General features: G+C 42.2%; 2 protein-coding genes and 1 long non-coding RNA gene across 6 annotated transcripts in view; 1 reads left to right on the top strand and 2 right to left on the bottom strand.

Annotated features, from left to right (window-relative positions):
* Positions 1-37: 37 nt before the first annotated feature.
* tigara (TP53 induced glycolysis regulatory phosphatase a) lies at positions 38-6,527 on the bottom strand. 3 transcript variants are annotated; one of them, XM_086208216.1, is made up of 6 exons: positions 5,310-6,526; positions 3,927-3,964; positions 3,646-3,767; positions 3,452-3,529; positions 3,248-3,358; positions 40-2,009 (listed from the first exon to the last, which is right to left on the bottom strand). In XM_086208216.1, the coding sequence occupies exons 1-6, from the start codon at positions 5,345-5,347 to the stop codon at positions 1,620-1,622; spliced, it is 777 nt and encodes a 258-aa protein (XP_086064342.1). In that variant the 5' UTR covers positions 5,348-6,526; the 3' UTR covers positions 40-1,619. The 3 variants fall into 3 exon arrangements, with proteins under 3 accessions (XP_086064344.1, XP_086064342.1, XP_086064343.1); XM_086208218.1 differs by lacking the exon at positions 3,452-3,529 and having other exon boundaries at positions 38-2,009; positions 5,310-6,527; XM_086208217.1 differs by having other exon boundaries at positions 41-2,009; positions 3,646-4,876.
* LOC147258257 (uncharacterized) lies at positions 4,737-16,912 on the top strand. Of its 2 annotated transcripts, none has more exons than XR_015116932.1 (3): positions 4,737-4,799; positions 9,106-9,174; positions 16,413-16,912. It is a non-coding gene; the product is annotated as an uncharacterized LOC147258257 (long non-coding RNA). The 2 variants fall into 2 exon arrangements; XR_015116931.1 differs by lacking the exon at positions 4,737-4,799 and adding an exon at positions 5,333-5,546.
* Positions 12,408-17,427, bottom strand: part of ccnd2a (cyclin D2, a) — a 22,264-nt gene continuing 17,244 nt past the window's right edge. The window contains exon 5 of the mRNA XM_086208215.1: positions 12,408-16,603. Coding sequence (XP_086064341.1) covers positions 16,430-16,603 — 174 coding nt within the window. The 3' untranslated portion in view covers positions 12,408-16,429. The remainder of the gene's footprint in view (positions 16,604-17,427) is intronic.

Here is a 17,427-nt window from a genome sequence, read left to right as displayed (position 1 = left end):
GTTTTTTTTTCTTTTTTTCTTTCGTTTGAAGCAGATAAAAAACAGTTCAGACACATGGACTTAATCCATCAACATTTAGTAAATCTGATCACTGGACTATGGAGGGAGAGTACCCATCATTATGGTGAGCGCTAGCAGTGTATTACAACATTTTAGAGATACTGACGTCTTGTTCAAACATTTCTGACTGCAAATATTTTTGCAACAGAAAAAAATAAATAAATCAACCACAGACTTTTGGCTACCAATAAGAAAACAAAATGATAAAAAAAAAAATCCAAATTCAAACAAAATGGGTTTTTTGTGTAAGTATCACGTCACCTAAAGAGAGTGCCAGTCACTCTATATCCTCTTGGTTTTTACCGCTCAAGAAAAGTCAATGCATCATGTGCCGTCCTGAGATTTAAGGAAGAAAGAGCAGCAGAGGAGCAGAACAACTCCCACGCTCTCTGCAGTCACTCATCTTTGTTGACAAAAGTGTTAATTCACAACAATGAAAAAGTCACTCATTTCCACAGGGTCAGCAGTGTTACACCTCTGCTCAGAGCTCCAACGCATAATACTCAACCAACAGATGACAAATATAGAAACAGGGACTCATTATAACATCAAGCTGCCCACATTTGCTGTAATGAGCAGCCAGACTCTCACTAAGTGATGGCGACATGGCCCTGCAACGCCATCCTTCTATCTGAGGTGAAACGAAGGCGGTTGAATCCTGACAAATAATATTTCATTGATGGCCGCTAGAAAGAAAATGAAGACACATCATATCAGATGTATTGCTATGATAAAACTGATCAATTTATTGTAATAAACTGTTCTGAAACCCTTCCCACTGGAAAACAATACAATAATGAATGTGATATAATATAATAATCGTATAATAACAATTATAATATAACAATTGTCATGTTTTAACATGGTGCAAAATGCTGACAACGAACAGTAAAATTTCCTTTGATCTTCTTACGATAAACACAAAAAGATCTCTGGCTTCATGTTCATCAAAATCAGAGTCTCTTTCTTTGCCAAAAGTACCCAAACACAGGAATTTGACCTGCTGTAACAGGGCCACGTACATTAAACGTCTTTGATTCATTTCTCTAATCAGCTATTCAAATCAAACGATGCCAAATTAAACCAATGTGCAGAGTTTGAGGGTGCAATGATCAAGGGTCGAAGGTCTAGAGCCTGAGATGATTGTGAGATCAAAGCCAGAGATCAAAGTCAGACATGTCAGCTCACTGTCACACATGAGGGAGAGGGGCTTGGTGCCTCAAACAGCAACAAGTGCAGGGGACTATAATTGGACGCGGCATGTAGTTTTACTTTCAATAGCAAGTCAGACATCAAAGTCGAGAGATTAAAGGGAGCGAAACCCTGAGATCAAGGTTAAATCTCTGGGACCGCAGTCGCACTCTAGTATTATGATGTGACACAATGCATGGCCTCACAAACTACTGGAAACACAGTCATTTAAATGAAATTGATATGATTACTATATTTTAATGTGACCGAAATAAATACAGTACAGATAAAATTGTAAACTCTGTGCTCCTGGACTATTTCCTCTTTATTCTTCCACTGTGACCTCCACTACATTTGAATATCAGCTCCTACTTTTTAACATGGCCGCCCCTGTTGATGAATACGCACCGGATCCCTGATAATTTGAACTCCTCATCCTCTTTTCTCAAAGTTACTATAAAACGACTCAGACCCGCGTTGGGACTTAAAGAGAACATATGAGCTTTGTCAGAACCTTGAGGGAAGACGCAATGTAGCTCCTCCACAAAGTAGCGCACGACCACACAAAGGTAGGCCCCATGGCTGACCACCAGGGCATGAACAGGGACACTCCTCACCCCGTCATCTGCCTCCCCCTTGGCTGGGGATGTTTCTGTAAGAGCAGATATGGAGACTTCATCCTCCCTTCCATCCAGCCAATGTTCGGACCCCATTTGCTGGAACATTTTCCACATGAACTCTCTGAACCGCAGCTTCACCTGCACGGAGTAAAAATCTGTTATGAATTGTTTCCTGTGTCTTTGGTTCATCCTCTCTAAGCTAACAGCATAAGTAAGGGAATACAAGTACATAAAACTGCAAATCTTGAATCTGGAAATTCTGTTCATGACACACACACACACACACACACACACACACACACACACACACACACACACACGCACACAGAACTAACTCCAGTTTCATCCTGACGCAACAACCTGTAACTTGTGAGCTAGGACGGAGGCTGCGAGCTGGCACTGATTGGGACGCTCCATGTATATGTCACATCTATCTTTGTATATCTGCATCATCATTGTCATGTGCTGCTCACGCACTAGAGTACACGTTCATGGATGAATACTGACGAGGTATCTCAGAAATAGAACATCCCGACTTCCGATGCTTCCCCCTCCACCCACGCACACACAAATGACAGGTGGTGACTTTTTAATCAGATGCAGTGACGAACACTCTGCAGTTGTTTGACAGTAGGAGGACATGGACTTTGACACCCCCCCCCCCCCCCCACACACACACACATCACCAAACACACCAAGCAGCACCATGCAGAAGAGATTAAAGTCTGTGGATGCACACAGGCCCTGGTGCACCATCTTCACATCCCTGCTAACTGACTGAGGAGGGGAGTGTTTACTGCCTCCTAGTGGTACATTTCATACTTTGTCTCAAGGCTACGATCATCTTGGAAGTGAAGGAATGGATTGTCAGTGAAAACCTTTGTTCTACAAGTCTGGCACCCTGAAAAGATTCAAATGAGTTCAACAATATTTTGAATTCGCAAAACATTCTTCACCATAAAAGGTTGTAAATGAAGTGTCCCCCCAGCTGCCTGCTGCTATATGGATCAATGACATACCACAAATACCACTTTGTTTTGAGGAGAAACACAGAACAAACGTCACCATTTATTTCTAATCTGTGCACAAAGAGGGCATTTTCAAAATCTCATGACATGCACTGATCCATGCTCCATTCAGTTATCAATGCTGGTGTATTATAATCACAAACATGCTTTACCAGCTTAAAGGAATGCACCGCACTTTTGGTAATACGATTATTATTCATCCTCTCAAAAGCAAGACGAGATGTGTGCATTAGGGAGCTAAAACCCACAGAAACCAGTTGTAGTGGGCGGCGTAGTGGATGGGTAGTTTAGCAAAGCATGGGTTTGTTTGGAGGAAGATCTGACGTTTTGGAGTCACTTAAGTCTCACCTGCTCCTGTGTCTCGCCCTCAGGAGGAGTGAAGCCCGGAAAGGACTGACCAGCTGCCTTGGCCATGTCTTTCAGGTCCTGCAGTCGCCCCCCTTCTGCTAATCCAAAGCTCTAACGAGCAGAGTTGAGTTAGTGAAGTGAAGTGTTGGAAAGAAACGCTTTTGCTTTATAGTTGTAGCATCCAACAGATCAAGCCTGACTCACCACCTCCTTCAGTAAAGAGTCACACTTCATTTGTAAACCAGAACAACTGTGGTTGTGCTTCATTATTGCTTCAGCAGTCTGGAAGGACACCATTCCTATCACTTCCTATACTGACAAATTCACTGGGATTTATGTGATCTCTAGGGACAAATGTGACGAGGTGAGATGAAGCGAGTGAGATTAGAGCGTCGTACCTGCTGTGCACGCAGCATGTCACTCGCAAACACGTTGCTGAACTTGACATCTTTCAGGTAGAGGCCAGCAGCCTCGGCCTGCTGCAGGCCGATGTCGGACAGGGGCGAGTCGATAGTCTGGCCTGGATGGATGGAAGGAGGAGACACGATGATCACAGAGAAAACGAATAATTTCAAAACCTTTAGATTTGACATTTGTTCATGGTGAATTTGTACAAGTGCTGTCAGAGTGAAACATCAGCTTATATTTGTTGACACACACATGTCCAGTGACACGGTACCTTGTAGCAGGCCATCTTTATTGTGCTGTGTTTCCCCACTGAAGGAAATAAATGATTCATCAATGTCAAAGTATAGGAGCTAAAATCCAGACATATTTCTACAAGGTTATGAGGGAAAGTATTTGATTGGTTCCAGATGAAAGCAGTGAACATGACCTTTGAATCTGAAGTAAGAGAACAATTTGTCAGTCACCTGATTTCTCAAGGTAGCTGGTGTTGCTCTAGTCTACACACTACGCTCCATCATGTATGTGTGTGTGTGTGTGTGTGATAGTCCAATACTTCCAGTCACATGACTGATCAGCATTTACTTTCCTCATGAGTCATGAGGTTGATGAGGTTGCGCTGCACCTCATGCCTGATTTCATTTCATTGATCTATAGCCAGTTATGATTCTTCTGATATGTTCTATTCAATGTAAGATGAATGAAACTATACAAAGAGAAAAAAGCAGCAAATTCTTAAGTTTGCTTTACATCCAGGCATTCAAATCGGTGAAAACTTTGTCATTTAACTCAAAGTGACAGCAACATCTCATTCAGTGCTTCAATTCAAGTCGGTTCACCATATCAAGCTTACTAAAGCGCTGGAACTTGAGAGAAAGGTTGAATTTAATCCGACTGGTTCCTCCAGTGCAACCTACAAACTTCAAGAGAAGTGTTTCCCGTTCACAAAAAGGTCCCCAATATTGGGCATCCCTGGTGTTCTATCGCCAGACAGACCAGAATGCAACACGGATCCACAGCTCACTTCTTTCTGCCCCCTGCTGACTTTTATGAGACAATGCAGTGTCTGCAGATTTCGATAAACCTGAACTGGACCACAAGGGTCATGAACCAAAGACAGAAGCACAGGGGCGCCGACATCTTGCAGGTAAAGACCACCAATTCAGGATCACACTGTCCATGTTGAACAGGCGTTTGAATCACGTCTTGAAGCACCGAAAATGTCTGTAAAGATAAATAAATTATTCGTCTGTTCACGACGTGAGCTTTTAAATTAATCTTCTGCTTGTGATTCCTTACTTTTTTTTAATTTTAAATATGCTGTTTTATACATTTTTAATAACGCAAATTGAAGTAAACAGTTTGCTTTATGGCTGGTGAAGTTGCCTCGGACACCTGATGATTCAGAGGGTTGAGCGGTTATAAATAGTTCAGGAGAGGTGTGACGCTCTTTAGAATCTCGATGAGACGGAGACTTAACTTCTGAGCCATGACCCATCCATGTACACAAGAAAACCTAGACACAGTGTATGTTTCTATTAATTTACTCAAAAACCGTGTGAGGATCCAGAGCGAAACACACACACACACACACACACACACACACACAAGCAAACACATGCACACTGCAGCCTCGTGAAATGTGAGCCGCACTTACTGTCGCACGAGGGTGAGGCCGAACGTTAACGTCGTCATCGTCAGGAGCTCGCGACAAAACACACTCTTCGCATTTACCTCTGCTGCGTTCACTGCCCTCAGTGCCCGAGAGAGAACGAACGAGTGAGCTCTGTTAACGACACTCTCCGGAGTTGCGTTCGGATCGTCCTTTCCGCCTCGGAAGGATCCTACAGCTGAGTGACGTGATACGGAAGTATCTGTGTGGCCGCCATGACAGGTGCCGTCCAATTGTTGTTGTTGTTGTTGTTGTTGTCTTTCTGTACTTCTGAAGAGTAACAAAAAAATAAATAAAATAAATGGCGAAATTCGCTCTTAAAAATGAACTTCAGTATGAGAGAGGAAACAGCTCAGCAACTTCGTACAAAGCATCGACACAGCCTACACAACAGCTGCCCACTTTCGGCAGCAATGTATAGGAAAGATGCAAGGATAATAACAAAAACAATAATTGGGAAAAGCATACTAGAGAGCAGATTAAAAGAAAAAAAAACAAAAAATCTAATCAAAACAAGGGAAAACAGTAATGTTACATACAAGGTACCAGGAAGAGACGGCCAAACTAGTAGTTCATAGTCTTTCATTTCTAATAGTAGTATGCCTCCTGTTTTAGATAAATCTGGGATTTTTCCAGGTTTTGGTATAGAAATTATAATCTCATTATGAGTGGGAGTAAACAGGTTTCAAATATTTCTACAAAAACCTGCTGTAACAGTTCACTAATATTCTTCCAAGAATGTCTTGAAAAGGCAGCAAGGTGGTGCAGTGGTCAGCACTGTCGCCTCACAGCAAGAAGGTTCCGGGTTCAAGCAAGTGGTCTCTCTGTGTGAGTCTCCATGTTCTCCCTGTTCCTGCGTGGGTTCTCTCCTGGTACTCCGGCTTCCTCCCACAGTCCAAAGACATCAAGAGGGGACAAGTCAAGTCAATTTTATTTGTATCGCGCCAAATCACAACAAAAGTTATCTCATGACTCTTTACAAGTAGAGCAGGTCTAGTACCACACTCCTTCAATGAATTTACTCCCAACAATTCTCCATCAGCAGCACATCCTGCAACAGCGGCGACGAAAACCTTCCTTTTAACAGGCAGGAACGTCGAGCAGACCCAGGTTCAATGGGGACGGCCTTCTGCTTTGACCAGTTGGGGGGGAAAGAGAGCAGGAGAGAGGGGCAGAGACAAAGACAGATAATGGAGGAAGACAGATATGCAGAAGGAAAGAGAGGGACAGAGATAAAGAGAGAGAAAGGGAAGAGACTGATGGACAGACGGGGACGTGAGCAGGTGGAGCTACGGGTGGCAGCTTAAGCCTCTTCTACAATTCTACAATTCGACAATTTCATTTAGCAGACGCTTTTGTCCAAAGCGACGTACAACACAAGCAAGAATTTAGACTTAATTAAAGAAAAGCCCATAGGAAGCGCAAAAGTGCTTCAGTTGTGATTTGGTCACAGGTACTGCCATCTAGTGGCAGAAGAAGTGTCGCCCCCCCCCCCTTTTTTTTTGACAAACATACAACATCACACAACACAGTTAGTGCTACATAATCACTAAGTGCTGGGTCTTGGACCCTCTGACTTATTCTACCCCACAGAACAAAGAGGAGAAGAGTCACGTTAAGTCTTCAGGTCTGCAGCCTCCTCCAGCAGCACCCGGGATCTGGGATGAGGGGAGCCTGAAGGCTCCGGAGAAGAAGATGAGTTAGTAATATGTATGAGTATGATTTATGTATGACAAATATAGGAGGACAGAGAGGAGTCGAGAGAAGCCCAGTGCACCGTGGGAGATCCCCCAGCAGCCTAAGCCTATAGCAGCATATCTAAGGGCCAGCCTAAGCAGCCCAACTACAAGCCTGATCAAAAAGGAAGGTCTTAAGTCTGCTCTTAAAGGTTGAGAGGGCGAGAGGTAGGTCTTTAGGGACCTACTGGTGCTGCCTGATTGGAGGGAATTGCAGTAATCCAGCCTGGAAGTGACAAAGGCATGGACTAGTTTTTCTGCATACTTTTGAGACAGGATGTGTCTGATCTGAGCAATGTTTCGTAAATGAAAGAAAGCAGTCCTAGAAATTTGCTTAATGTGGGCATGAAAGGACAAATCCTGATCAAAGAGAACTCCTAGGTTCCTTACGGTCGTGCTGGGGGCCAAGGTAATTCCTTCCAGGGTACCTATCTCAATAGATAGGGTGTCTCTAAGATGTTTTGGGCCCAGGACAATGACTTCAGTTTTATTGGAGTTTAATAAAAGGAAATTAAGGGTCATCCAAGTTTTTATTTCCTTTAGACAGACCTCCAGTTTAGTCAGCTGATTTATTTCATGTGGATGCATTGATAAGTACAGCTGTGTGTCGTCAGCATAACAGTGAAAATTAATCAAGTGTTTCCTAATAATGTGACCGAGAGGAAGCAGATATAGAGTGAAGAGGACTGGTCCAAGTACAGAGCCTTGTGGAACACCATAGCTGACTGTAGGGGTCTCAAAGGAACCATCATTAATAAGTACAAACTGAGATCGATCTAGTAAATATGACCTAAACCAGTTTAGTGTGGTTCCTTTAATGCCAATGACATGTTCCAGTCTCTGTAGAAGGATATGATGGTCAATGGTATCAAAGCTGCACTAAGATCTAATAAGACCAGCACAGAGACCAGCCCCTCATCTGATGCTAGTCGGAGGTCATTGGTAACTTTGACTAGTGCTGTTTCTGTGCTATGATGAACCCTGAAACCTGACCTGAAGTCCTCAAACAAACTGTTGCTGTGATGGAAGTCACAAAGCTGTTTAACAACTGCTCCCTCCAGAATTTTGGAGAGAAAAGGAAGATTTGATATTGGTCTGTAGTTGACCAAAACTTCTGGATCCAGGGTTGCTTTTAATTATTGCTACTTCAAAGGACCGTGGAACATAACCAGAGAACAGTGACATGCTGATCATATCTAAGAGAGAGGCACTAATTAGGGATAAAGTGTCTTTCAGCAGCATAATTGGGATCGAGTTCGGGAGACAGGTGGATAGTTTAGAGGAGGAAGTTATTGTACTAAGTTTGTGAAGGTCAGTGGGAGAAAAGCTATCCAGGTATACTGTATGTCTGAGCCTCCAGCTGCCCTTAAGGTTCAGGGTTCATAGATGATGTGGGATCAGCTGATGGCAGGAGGAGAAGATTGGGGGCAGCTATAGTACTGTAACTGCTCGGTGCATTTTCCAATTAATGTGTTTCCATGACCCAATATTCTCATCAAAACAGGCTCATGCCGAGTGTCTTATTTGGGTTTTTAGTAGGCAGAATATGATCTGCTTCATTTCAACAAATCACAGTTTTTACAGTTAATCACACATTTAGTCTGCTCCTGCAATTTTAACGTGGACAAATCCCCCAAAAATTCCCGCAGTGTATGTGCCACAGTGCCTCAAGCTCTCATATGGCTCGAACAAAAAAACTTGGAAAAGTTTGTTTGAAGTTTTGTAATTTTGCTGTGTCCCAACTTGTGTTTGAACTTCCCTGGGAGGCTATGAGTTTACTGACTGACAATATGCAAGAATTGGAGACATCTTGGAATTGGCTGAGGAAGTGAACAATGTGCTTGGGCATCATTTTGTACCAGAGTGTCCATGGAGGTGTCTTGATTGGGCCAAAGAGGAAAAATTGGCATGTATGGAAATGACGTGCCATAGTAGAGTTGGTCTTTGTAGAGATCGCTTGATCACATGAAGAAAATAATCTGTCATACATGAAATCAGTTCTCATTAGAAATAAAAACAGGTTGATCTTTTTTGTGTGTCTGCAGGTCTCTTATCGTCACATCCCAGCATGAATAAATAGGGATGCTTGGTTTGGCAGTGCTGATCATATCAAGGTACTGACTTTATCCATCCGCAATCACAATGGCTACTCCTCCTGCTTCCACCATATACCATGTGTTCTGTACAAAGGAGCATTCTCTGGAATGCACAGAAAGATGCAAAAAACAAAACACATGAACAAACAGAACACTTACAAGTGAACTGTAATCGTCCCTATGATGGATATATCGACACGCGTGCACTGATGTCAGAAAAAGGCTGCTTCCTTTTCCCAGAGTAAGAGATTGGTTCAAAGAACAGGATTCCAGACGTGCATATGTACATGATGTGAAGTTTTTTAATGCCCCATGTGAGGGGACACAGATGCAAGATCTGGTAGCCTATTAAACCTAGATGAATAAGCAGTATAGCATACCTTCACCTTGCCAAATAGTGAGCCAATATTGATGTATGGGAAATTATGTTATATGTAATTAACATCTGATAGTTTAATGGTTGATGAAGTATTAACAATACAAGTAATAATGCATTTAAAATGATTTATTCATTCTCTATAAGCAGATTCTCTCACCAATCTTCATTGCAAATAAAAGAACTGAATTACTGAATGAAGACTGGTGGCACTGTTGAGGGATGATTCAACTACAGTACTCCCCCTTGTTAGATAATACAGTAAGGAAAAGGGAAAATAGTTTGAGGACATATGAGGCCTCGAAACCCTGCATGGCCACACTGGAGGAGATGGCATGTATGAGGCCATCACACAGATGCTTAATGAAATGGCAATTTAGTGTCCACTGTCACCGAAGGAGCTCGAGCCATGACTTGCACAGAAAGGGGAGCTGTTTGGACCTGCAGCCATACCTCCCCAGGCAGTTGCCAGACAGAATACTCAGATGGTATGGAGACTGCTATGAAGCTTGTAACTCTTTTCACTTGCAGGTCATTTTATGATGACAAGTCACATAAACAGACTGAAGTTTACTTTGTGAAAATTCCTGTTGTTGTAGGTGCTCTTGTTAGTAGTTGGTTCAAGACAATAATATTGATTTGTGGTTCATAGCATGAATGTTTGTTTGTGTGACAGACATTTTCGGATGGTCTCTGTGCACGGTGATGAAAAGCTGGAGAGTGTGGTGTTCCCATGGATGTGACATCTCATTTAATTCCGCTTATGGAACTATAATCCTGCTGCCTTCTTTTCTGCAGCTGTTAGTAGTATTGTTACAGCACTACTGAATGTGTGTATCTGGTATGATTGTTGATCTTGGTCAGTGTAATTTACTGGCATTTAACTTTATGGGAAACTTGTTAATGAACCTTTATTTAAAAAAATACAGCTTAGTAGCTGTCACGTCCCTGAAAATATAGCCCAAAACAGGCAATATGCAGAAACACAGTCCTGCTTCTTACTGTGTGTGCGCGGTTATATCGCCGCATGCCACCTGACGCATTTAACATTTGGAGCGCTCATGATCTCTGACCATTACGGTAAGAATACCATAAGCTGCCTGCAGGAGACGCTTTGGACGTCGACTTTGATCCACCACTTTTCTAACTCTCAAAAGATAGAAGACTCGACTACGCTTTAGGATACACACTAAACTATCAGTGTCAAACAAGCATATATTTGAAGAAAATTCGATAAAACCCCAATGAATTCATTTAAATCCAGTGGTCCAAGAGTCCATCCATCCATCCATCCATTTTCTACCGCTTATCTTGTTAAGGGGGGGCTGGAGCCTTTCCCAGCAGCCTCTCGCACACAGGCAGTTGGGATAGGCTTTGGGTGGGTTGCCTGTCATTGGCAGGGCAAACATATATAGACAGACAACCATTCGCACTCACATTCATACCGACGGTCAATTTAGAGTATCCAATTAACCTCGTCAGCATTTGCATGTCTTTGGACTGTGGGAGGAAGCTGGAGTACCAGAGAGAACCCACACAGGCACAGGGAGAACATGGAAACTCACACAGAACGTGGTTACCGCTGCACCGCCTGGTCCAAGAGTCATTTAACCATTTCTATAATAATACGCAAAAGGCTGGTAGGCTTGTGATGCGGTGTGCTCTTACACAAGAGGAACAGAATGAAGTACAGCCCATGTGTGGTCTCACCTTGTCTAAGCCCCTCTAGATTCAACATATTCAAGCTTGAGCTTCATGAAAATTCAGGCATCAGCAAGTTTAGAAAGGGTTCACCCTGATGATACATGGTGTATGGTACTGAAACATAAGCCTATTGTGACACAGATGATCGCATCTTAGTCACAAATGTTGTGACTACATACCCACCTGTCTCTCAGCCTTGTATTGTTTTTCTGTCCCCAATCTTTGTGATTGGTAACTTTTTTCTGTGCATCAATAACACGTCTCTCAGGTTGTTTTGGATGTTTTTGTTAATCAATCACTTTGGTTTGGTTGTTTTAATATTGAGTTCAGGCAATCATCAGCACTAAGCAAGAGGAGGCAAGATATCTCACCCTGAACTTGAGCGCTGAAAAAAAAAAGGAAAAGGTTGATGTGATTCTATATCCTGGAATACAGCCCTGTTATAAATGTCCACTGATGTGTTTAGGTTGCTTCAGTTTGTGCATGTTTGCACTCTGCAGTGTTGCACTGGTATCCTCCTCCCTTAAGTTCCAATCATATTTGTGACGCTTTTTTCTGCTCTGTTGCATGATTGCTCTCTTGTAAATTTGTTTACATGTATATGGAAAATCTATATATCTTTACATAGTTATCTAAATGAATTTTTAGTGTTGCCCAGCCTTTTGTCCTTGTTCACCTGTACGTCTGTTCTGTGGAATTACTTGGAAAAAGTAGCAAAATTTCTTTGGTGTACATATACTGAGCCAGTAAATCAAATTCTGACGTTTTGCAGTTACACTTGAGAGACGTCAATATGGGTCATGTTTGCTTGATAAATGCATCACACTGCAGCAACAGTTTAGGAGCAATAGCAAACCAAAAAAACCCCAAAAAACATGGACAACTGTGGTGTCATTGAGTTATTGATCTCCAATCAGCAGTCATAAAGCTAATTTCATTGATAAAGACTGTTTGGTCAGAGCCTGAACAGAATGTTCACATCATTTTTAATGATTTCTTTCTGACTGATCCTAGAAATCAATCCATGAAGGTATGTTTGCAACTCATTTCCCCAATAAAATGTCTTGTCATCATCAAAACTTAGTGTAGTTTTTAAGTGCTTTTTCTGCACTATTCTTGCCTCCATGTAAGCACACAGACACACAGTCACACACTTAGCACGCAGTAATCTATGGTGATCATGAAACAACTCAGGCATGCAGCTGAAAAGGAAGAGAAGCGTGGGAATGCCAGTGAGCTGATGTGGTGTCACACCCTTTAAAGCAGAAGTTTATTGAACAGAGGTTGTGCAACAGACATTTGAGGTACATGATATGAGTTATAGTGGAGGGGGGGGCAACTCAAAGGGAAATCTGCACCACTGAAACCTTCAGATATCAGAGTATTTATGGTTGAGCGTGACAGGTGTTGCTCAACCCCAAAGTCTGTGTCAGTTACAATGGTGCACACTTACATGATGTTCAGAATCTTTCTCACATACAGAATCCATACTAACTGACATTCAGAATGATTGTGGTTGTGTAAAGCAAGAACTGCACTTTGGCCATCATGGGAATGCTGGTTTTCCATCCCTCGCACACAACATGTCAGATGTAGCACCAACAGGAGCAAAACAGAACCTGTTTGAACTAGTTGTGGTATAAACACCCCGAGAAAATGCTGACACCCAGGTCCCCACCCCCCCTCCAGTATAGGTTAAGTCCAAATGGAAGCCTTGCACAATTCCTGTTTCCCGTTTCACTGAGCAAGTTGTTTTCCCACTACAACAGTGGGAACCATCCACAAAAATGCTAATTTGTTGTTGCTTTTTCATCCCCCACTGTATTTTTATTTTCATTTCCAGGCTCCCTAACTGCAGAGGTATAGATGATGGATTTGTGTTTTTTTTTGTCCAGTAATCTTGAGGTATAGGAAATACCACTGATGCAGAATGTGACTGAAGAAAGAGAGCAAAATAGATAAAAAAGGGGGAAAGGAGACATGCTATCTAAGCAAACTGTCAAACTGTACAAAGAACATTTCCAGTCGAATACTCATTTCATGTTCTTCTATCACCATCTACTTCGTTTTCTGAATTTATCTCTTAAGCAGTAAAATAATTATATTATAATACAAATGTTTATAAAATAGCAGCACACTCAAGTGACACATCACAACTAGGTAATGTTATTTTTTGTATAAATGAAACAAATTCATAGCTTTTAGCAGCGCAAAAAGACAACAATAACTCAATAAAAATATTGACACTTTTTTCTTGATGTCTTCACACCTCCTCCTCTGTCCTCTCTTCACTTTGGAATACAGTATCTCTAAATCTTAGAAAACCCTTTTGTGGGTCTGGTCACCCCATAAAATATATCAAACACAAATTGAAAATGTGGTCTCAATATACAACACATGCAACAGTAAATTTCAGGAAAGAAAAAAAAAATCACAAACATGAAGTTTGGGAGAGAGCTTACATCCGGCAAAGTCAAAATGAAGGGGGTCACATCAAATCTCCAAAATGTGATGTCGAGGCAAATGAGTCATTAAATTGCCCCGTTATACAAGAAAATATCACTTAAACATTACATCCCCACACTCTTCTTCAGTCTGACAAACTCAGTAATGTCACATACCATCATGAACGAGTCAAGCACAAGTGAGAGACACCCTGCTGTGTCCCATTGAAACAAAACAAAAAGAGAAGGGATCACTGTCTTGTTTTGTGCTGACGTCTGCCGGGCGGAGGAACCCCTTTGCCAACAATTTGAAGCAGCAAAGCTCAATGAGCACTGATGTGTTTGACTGACAGACAATATCGCCAGAATGACACAATGTTTAGCATTTTGCAATTTCAAGGCAGCACCATAAAAACTGAACAACCACTGCAACACACACCACTTTGGGTGGTTTTGACCAAAAGCTCTGTTCTGTTAAAAATGCAAACCGTATTGCCCTCTGAAGAACATCAATGTGCAAACATCGGATGTTATGACCACCCTTCCTTGTAGTTCATTGCTGCCTTGTGTGACTTCTCTGTGGCTGTGATGCAGATAAATAGAAAGAAAAATTCAAGTAAAACAAATAATTCATTTCTTGACAATGTAAAGGAAATAAAACAGAATCCATGGATCAGTGAACTGTGTGTCAAAATTTCCAATTCATATCAGCGTTTTGTATTTCCTCCAATTCTCAGACAGGCTCTCTACTAACTTGCACTTTGCCTGAGCAGGAATGTTTTTGATCGGAATGTCCTCTTGTCTCAAGTTGTAGAAAGCCTTTTTCTATTTGACTTTTGCTTTACAAGGGTATGTGTGATGATTGGGAAACCAGCCCTACAAAGTAAACCAAAGAAAAGGCAAAAAAAAAAAAAGAAAAAAAAAAGAGAAAACATCAATTCATCAATTCCACTCACCACCCAATGCAATTCATTTTACTTATCTCCTGGGGAGCATGTTCTCAAAGTGCTTTGCCAATGAAATCATACAGGGCAGCTGAAAATGACCCTATGTGGGACTCCAGATGCATTGACAGTATCTCATTATCTCATCTCAACACCTCCACGAAAGTTGATCCTCAGATGATCTGGCAGCTTACAGCCTTAATTCCTCATTTAATTTCCAAGTCAATAGAAAACACAATGTTTTTGAGCAATTATTACCCAAATAATTTGAAATCAAACCTTTATCTTGAGGCCTTGGGGTGTCTGTTTGATATTATTGTCTAGCCACTGGCTGAACATCAGCAGCATGCTCCCACACTACTGACATCCTCTCTAGCCCACTATGATGGATCATGCACACATGCGCCATCCACAGTGACCTCTATTCCTTTGCTTTTTACGTCTTCCCACACCACGCCCTGTCCTGTCCCTGCTCAAGAATACAGAGGAGCCTTACATCCTCCAGACTTGAAGTAACTAAGAACAGCCTTACTTTCTTCAAGGCATTGTCCTCTCCAGGTTTCCCTTGTGCTGACCACCCTGCACATGGGAAAGGTCATTACTCCTCTGTCCAGACTCCAAACAGCCTTTCACAACTAAGGAAACACCATATTGTAACACCGTGTGAAAATATATCGGGTAATATCTCATTGACAAGGAAGGCAATAATAAACAAACACCTCACATGACGTCTTAAGCTGAGGTGAAAGACCTCAGGAAAAACACTGAAAGATAAGGGGGCTGAAGGGAATACTCCCTCACCCATACCCTCCTGTTGAATCTTTTCCTGTCTCATAGTCCATGCACATGAGTTTATTGCTGGCCAACAGTGGACCATGATACACTGGTAATGCATGAAGGCAGTGATATAGCAGAGATGCCCTGTTATACTGATAACTGACAGTATGTTTGCGTAGCCTCAGCTCGCTCCATAGTCTTTATTGTTAAGTTCTTGACTTTGCTCAAGTGCCTCGCGCCTTAGAATGTTCACTGCTAATTTAGATACAGGATTTCATGTAGCATTCAGACCACACACACTCAAACAACTTCTCACACACACACACACGCACGCGCACGCACTCATCGAGGCACATTGCACCCAAAGACACGCACAAGCAGCCTGACAAAAGGAGCTTATTGATCTCGACTACTCAGTTCCAAAATGCGTCCAATAATAATATTAATAATAATTACTAATACTACTAATAATTAATATATCCCCCTGGAATTGGGACCCATCAACATTTAGCATACTGTTCTCAAGGCCGCTTCTATCCTCAAGACATGTGGCCCTTTGATGCTGAAGACGCTTGAACGCGGGTTATGAACGTAATGGTGATAATATGCATATCATAATATGCATATAAAACGTCTAAATGGTTTCCACCACTTCTGCCCTAACAGCCTCATTCTCAAGCTATGGTTCAAATATAAATTAAAGGTCACGGTATACAATCAAAGGCAGAATGCAAATTGGCTTCCCTTCTGTATATCCAAGGCACCGCAGAGCTTCATCTGGCTCTGTATTGGTTGCTTGTAGATTCTATCATCATAGAACATCTATCTTTTGTGGGCAGCTGTTTTTGATTTGAAGAACAGAATATCTACAAAAAAACTAGCAAGCATTGTTCTTTTTCTTTTAAAGGGCTTGTGTTTTAACATTTTTTTGTTATTTTTTTCTGCTTTTAAGAAAGTTGAGGGTTTGTTTTTATGATTGATCTCTTTTTTTTTTTTGTAAATCCTGTGCAGTGATGCCCTCTGGTGGTTCACAAGTTGACATCGCGGACATCTGTTGGGGTGGAGGATTGATCCAGCTCATCCAGACCTTTACTGCTGGGGCCCCTCTGTGTCTGCTGCTGCTGCTGCTGCTGCTGCCGCCCCTCGCGCAGGCTGCTCACCAACACACGCTCGATCTGCTCTTGGCACTCTTTGAGAACATCCTGCAATACAACAAGAGAGATTGAGCTATGAAAAATAATTAATATGGGGACAGCAAAATATCTATTTCAAAAGTAGTTTTAAGTCGTATCTTATTATAGTACAACCCAACAGGACAGTATTTGTCCATTAGATGAAATAAGACTTCTGGATTTAAGCTCTTACACGAAATATTCTCCGTCCGCTCGGCTATCCCATAATGTTTTGTCTCCATGGGTGAGGAAAATGGCTGCTGTTTAAAAAAATCTGCTCTATATTTGATGAATGGAAGGTTGTTCATCATAAAGTTGAGAAATAATGAAAAGACACAGTGTGACAGTTACCAAGTGAGAAAACTGGCCTTCTTTATTGTGAGTTATCTGAAAACTAAAGTCAGTGCATGAGAAACAGGGGCCTCTGGTGTTGTCGCAAAGGGGCCCCTGTGGGCCAGGGGGTTTTGACGTCTGACTTCCTACATCTACAACAACCACCAAGGTTGAGCACAGACACGGACCAGACCCAAGTATTACATCAGCCCACCAGTGCTGAACACCACCCCTATAGTGCTAGTGCGCACACACACTGTGAGTACACACACACCTGTGTATGTACCCCATTGCCCCCCCCCCCCCCCCCCCCATTCAACCACCCACCTATTCCTGCGCTGCCGCCTTTCCCAGGCCGGCAGAAAACCCAAACAGAAGTAGCCTTGACAACGGCGGCTGAAAACACAGGTAGTACTAAAGCTATGTTAATTACATCCACCTCCTGTGGGAAAACAAAGGTGGTGCCTTTTTAACGAGAGCCAGTCCTTGTGCCTGCCTGCCTGCAGGGGATCAATGTGAGA

Source organism: Aulostomus chinensis, chromosome 7 (assembly GCF_037954235.1).
Source record: "Aulostomus chinensis isolate RoL2024-O1b breed Wild chromosome 7, RoL_Achi_v1.0, whole genome shotgun sequence".
Classification (NCBI taxonomy): Eukaryota; Metazoa; Chordata; class Actinopteri; order Syngnathiformes; family Aulostomidae; genus Aulostomus; species Aulostomus chinensis.
Note: the sequence above shows the minus strand (reverse complement) of the source record. Positions and strands in the feature narration are given on the sequence as shown.

Bases quoted from the DNA above. Each gene is read 5' to 3' on its own strand.
- tigara (XM_086208216.1), bottom strand. From the start codon at position 5,347: ATGACGACGTTAACGTTCGGCCTCACCCTCGTGCGACA. The intron at 3,965-5,309 runs GTAAGTGCGGCT...TATTTCCTTCAG, and splicing joins GGCCTCACCCTCGTGCGACA to TGGGGAAACACAGCACAATA. The intron at 3,359-3,451 runs GTGAGTCAGGCT...TCTGCTCGTTAG, and splicing joins ACTCTTTACTGAAGGAGGTG to AGCTTTGGATTAGCAGAAGG.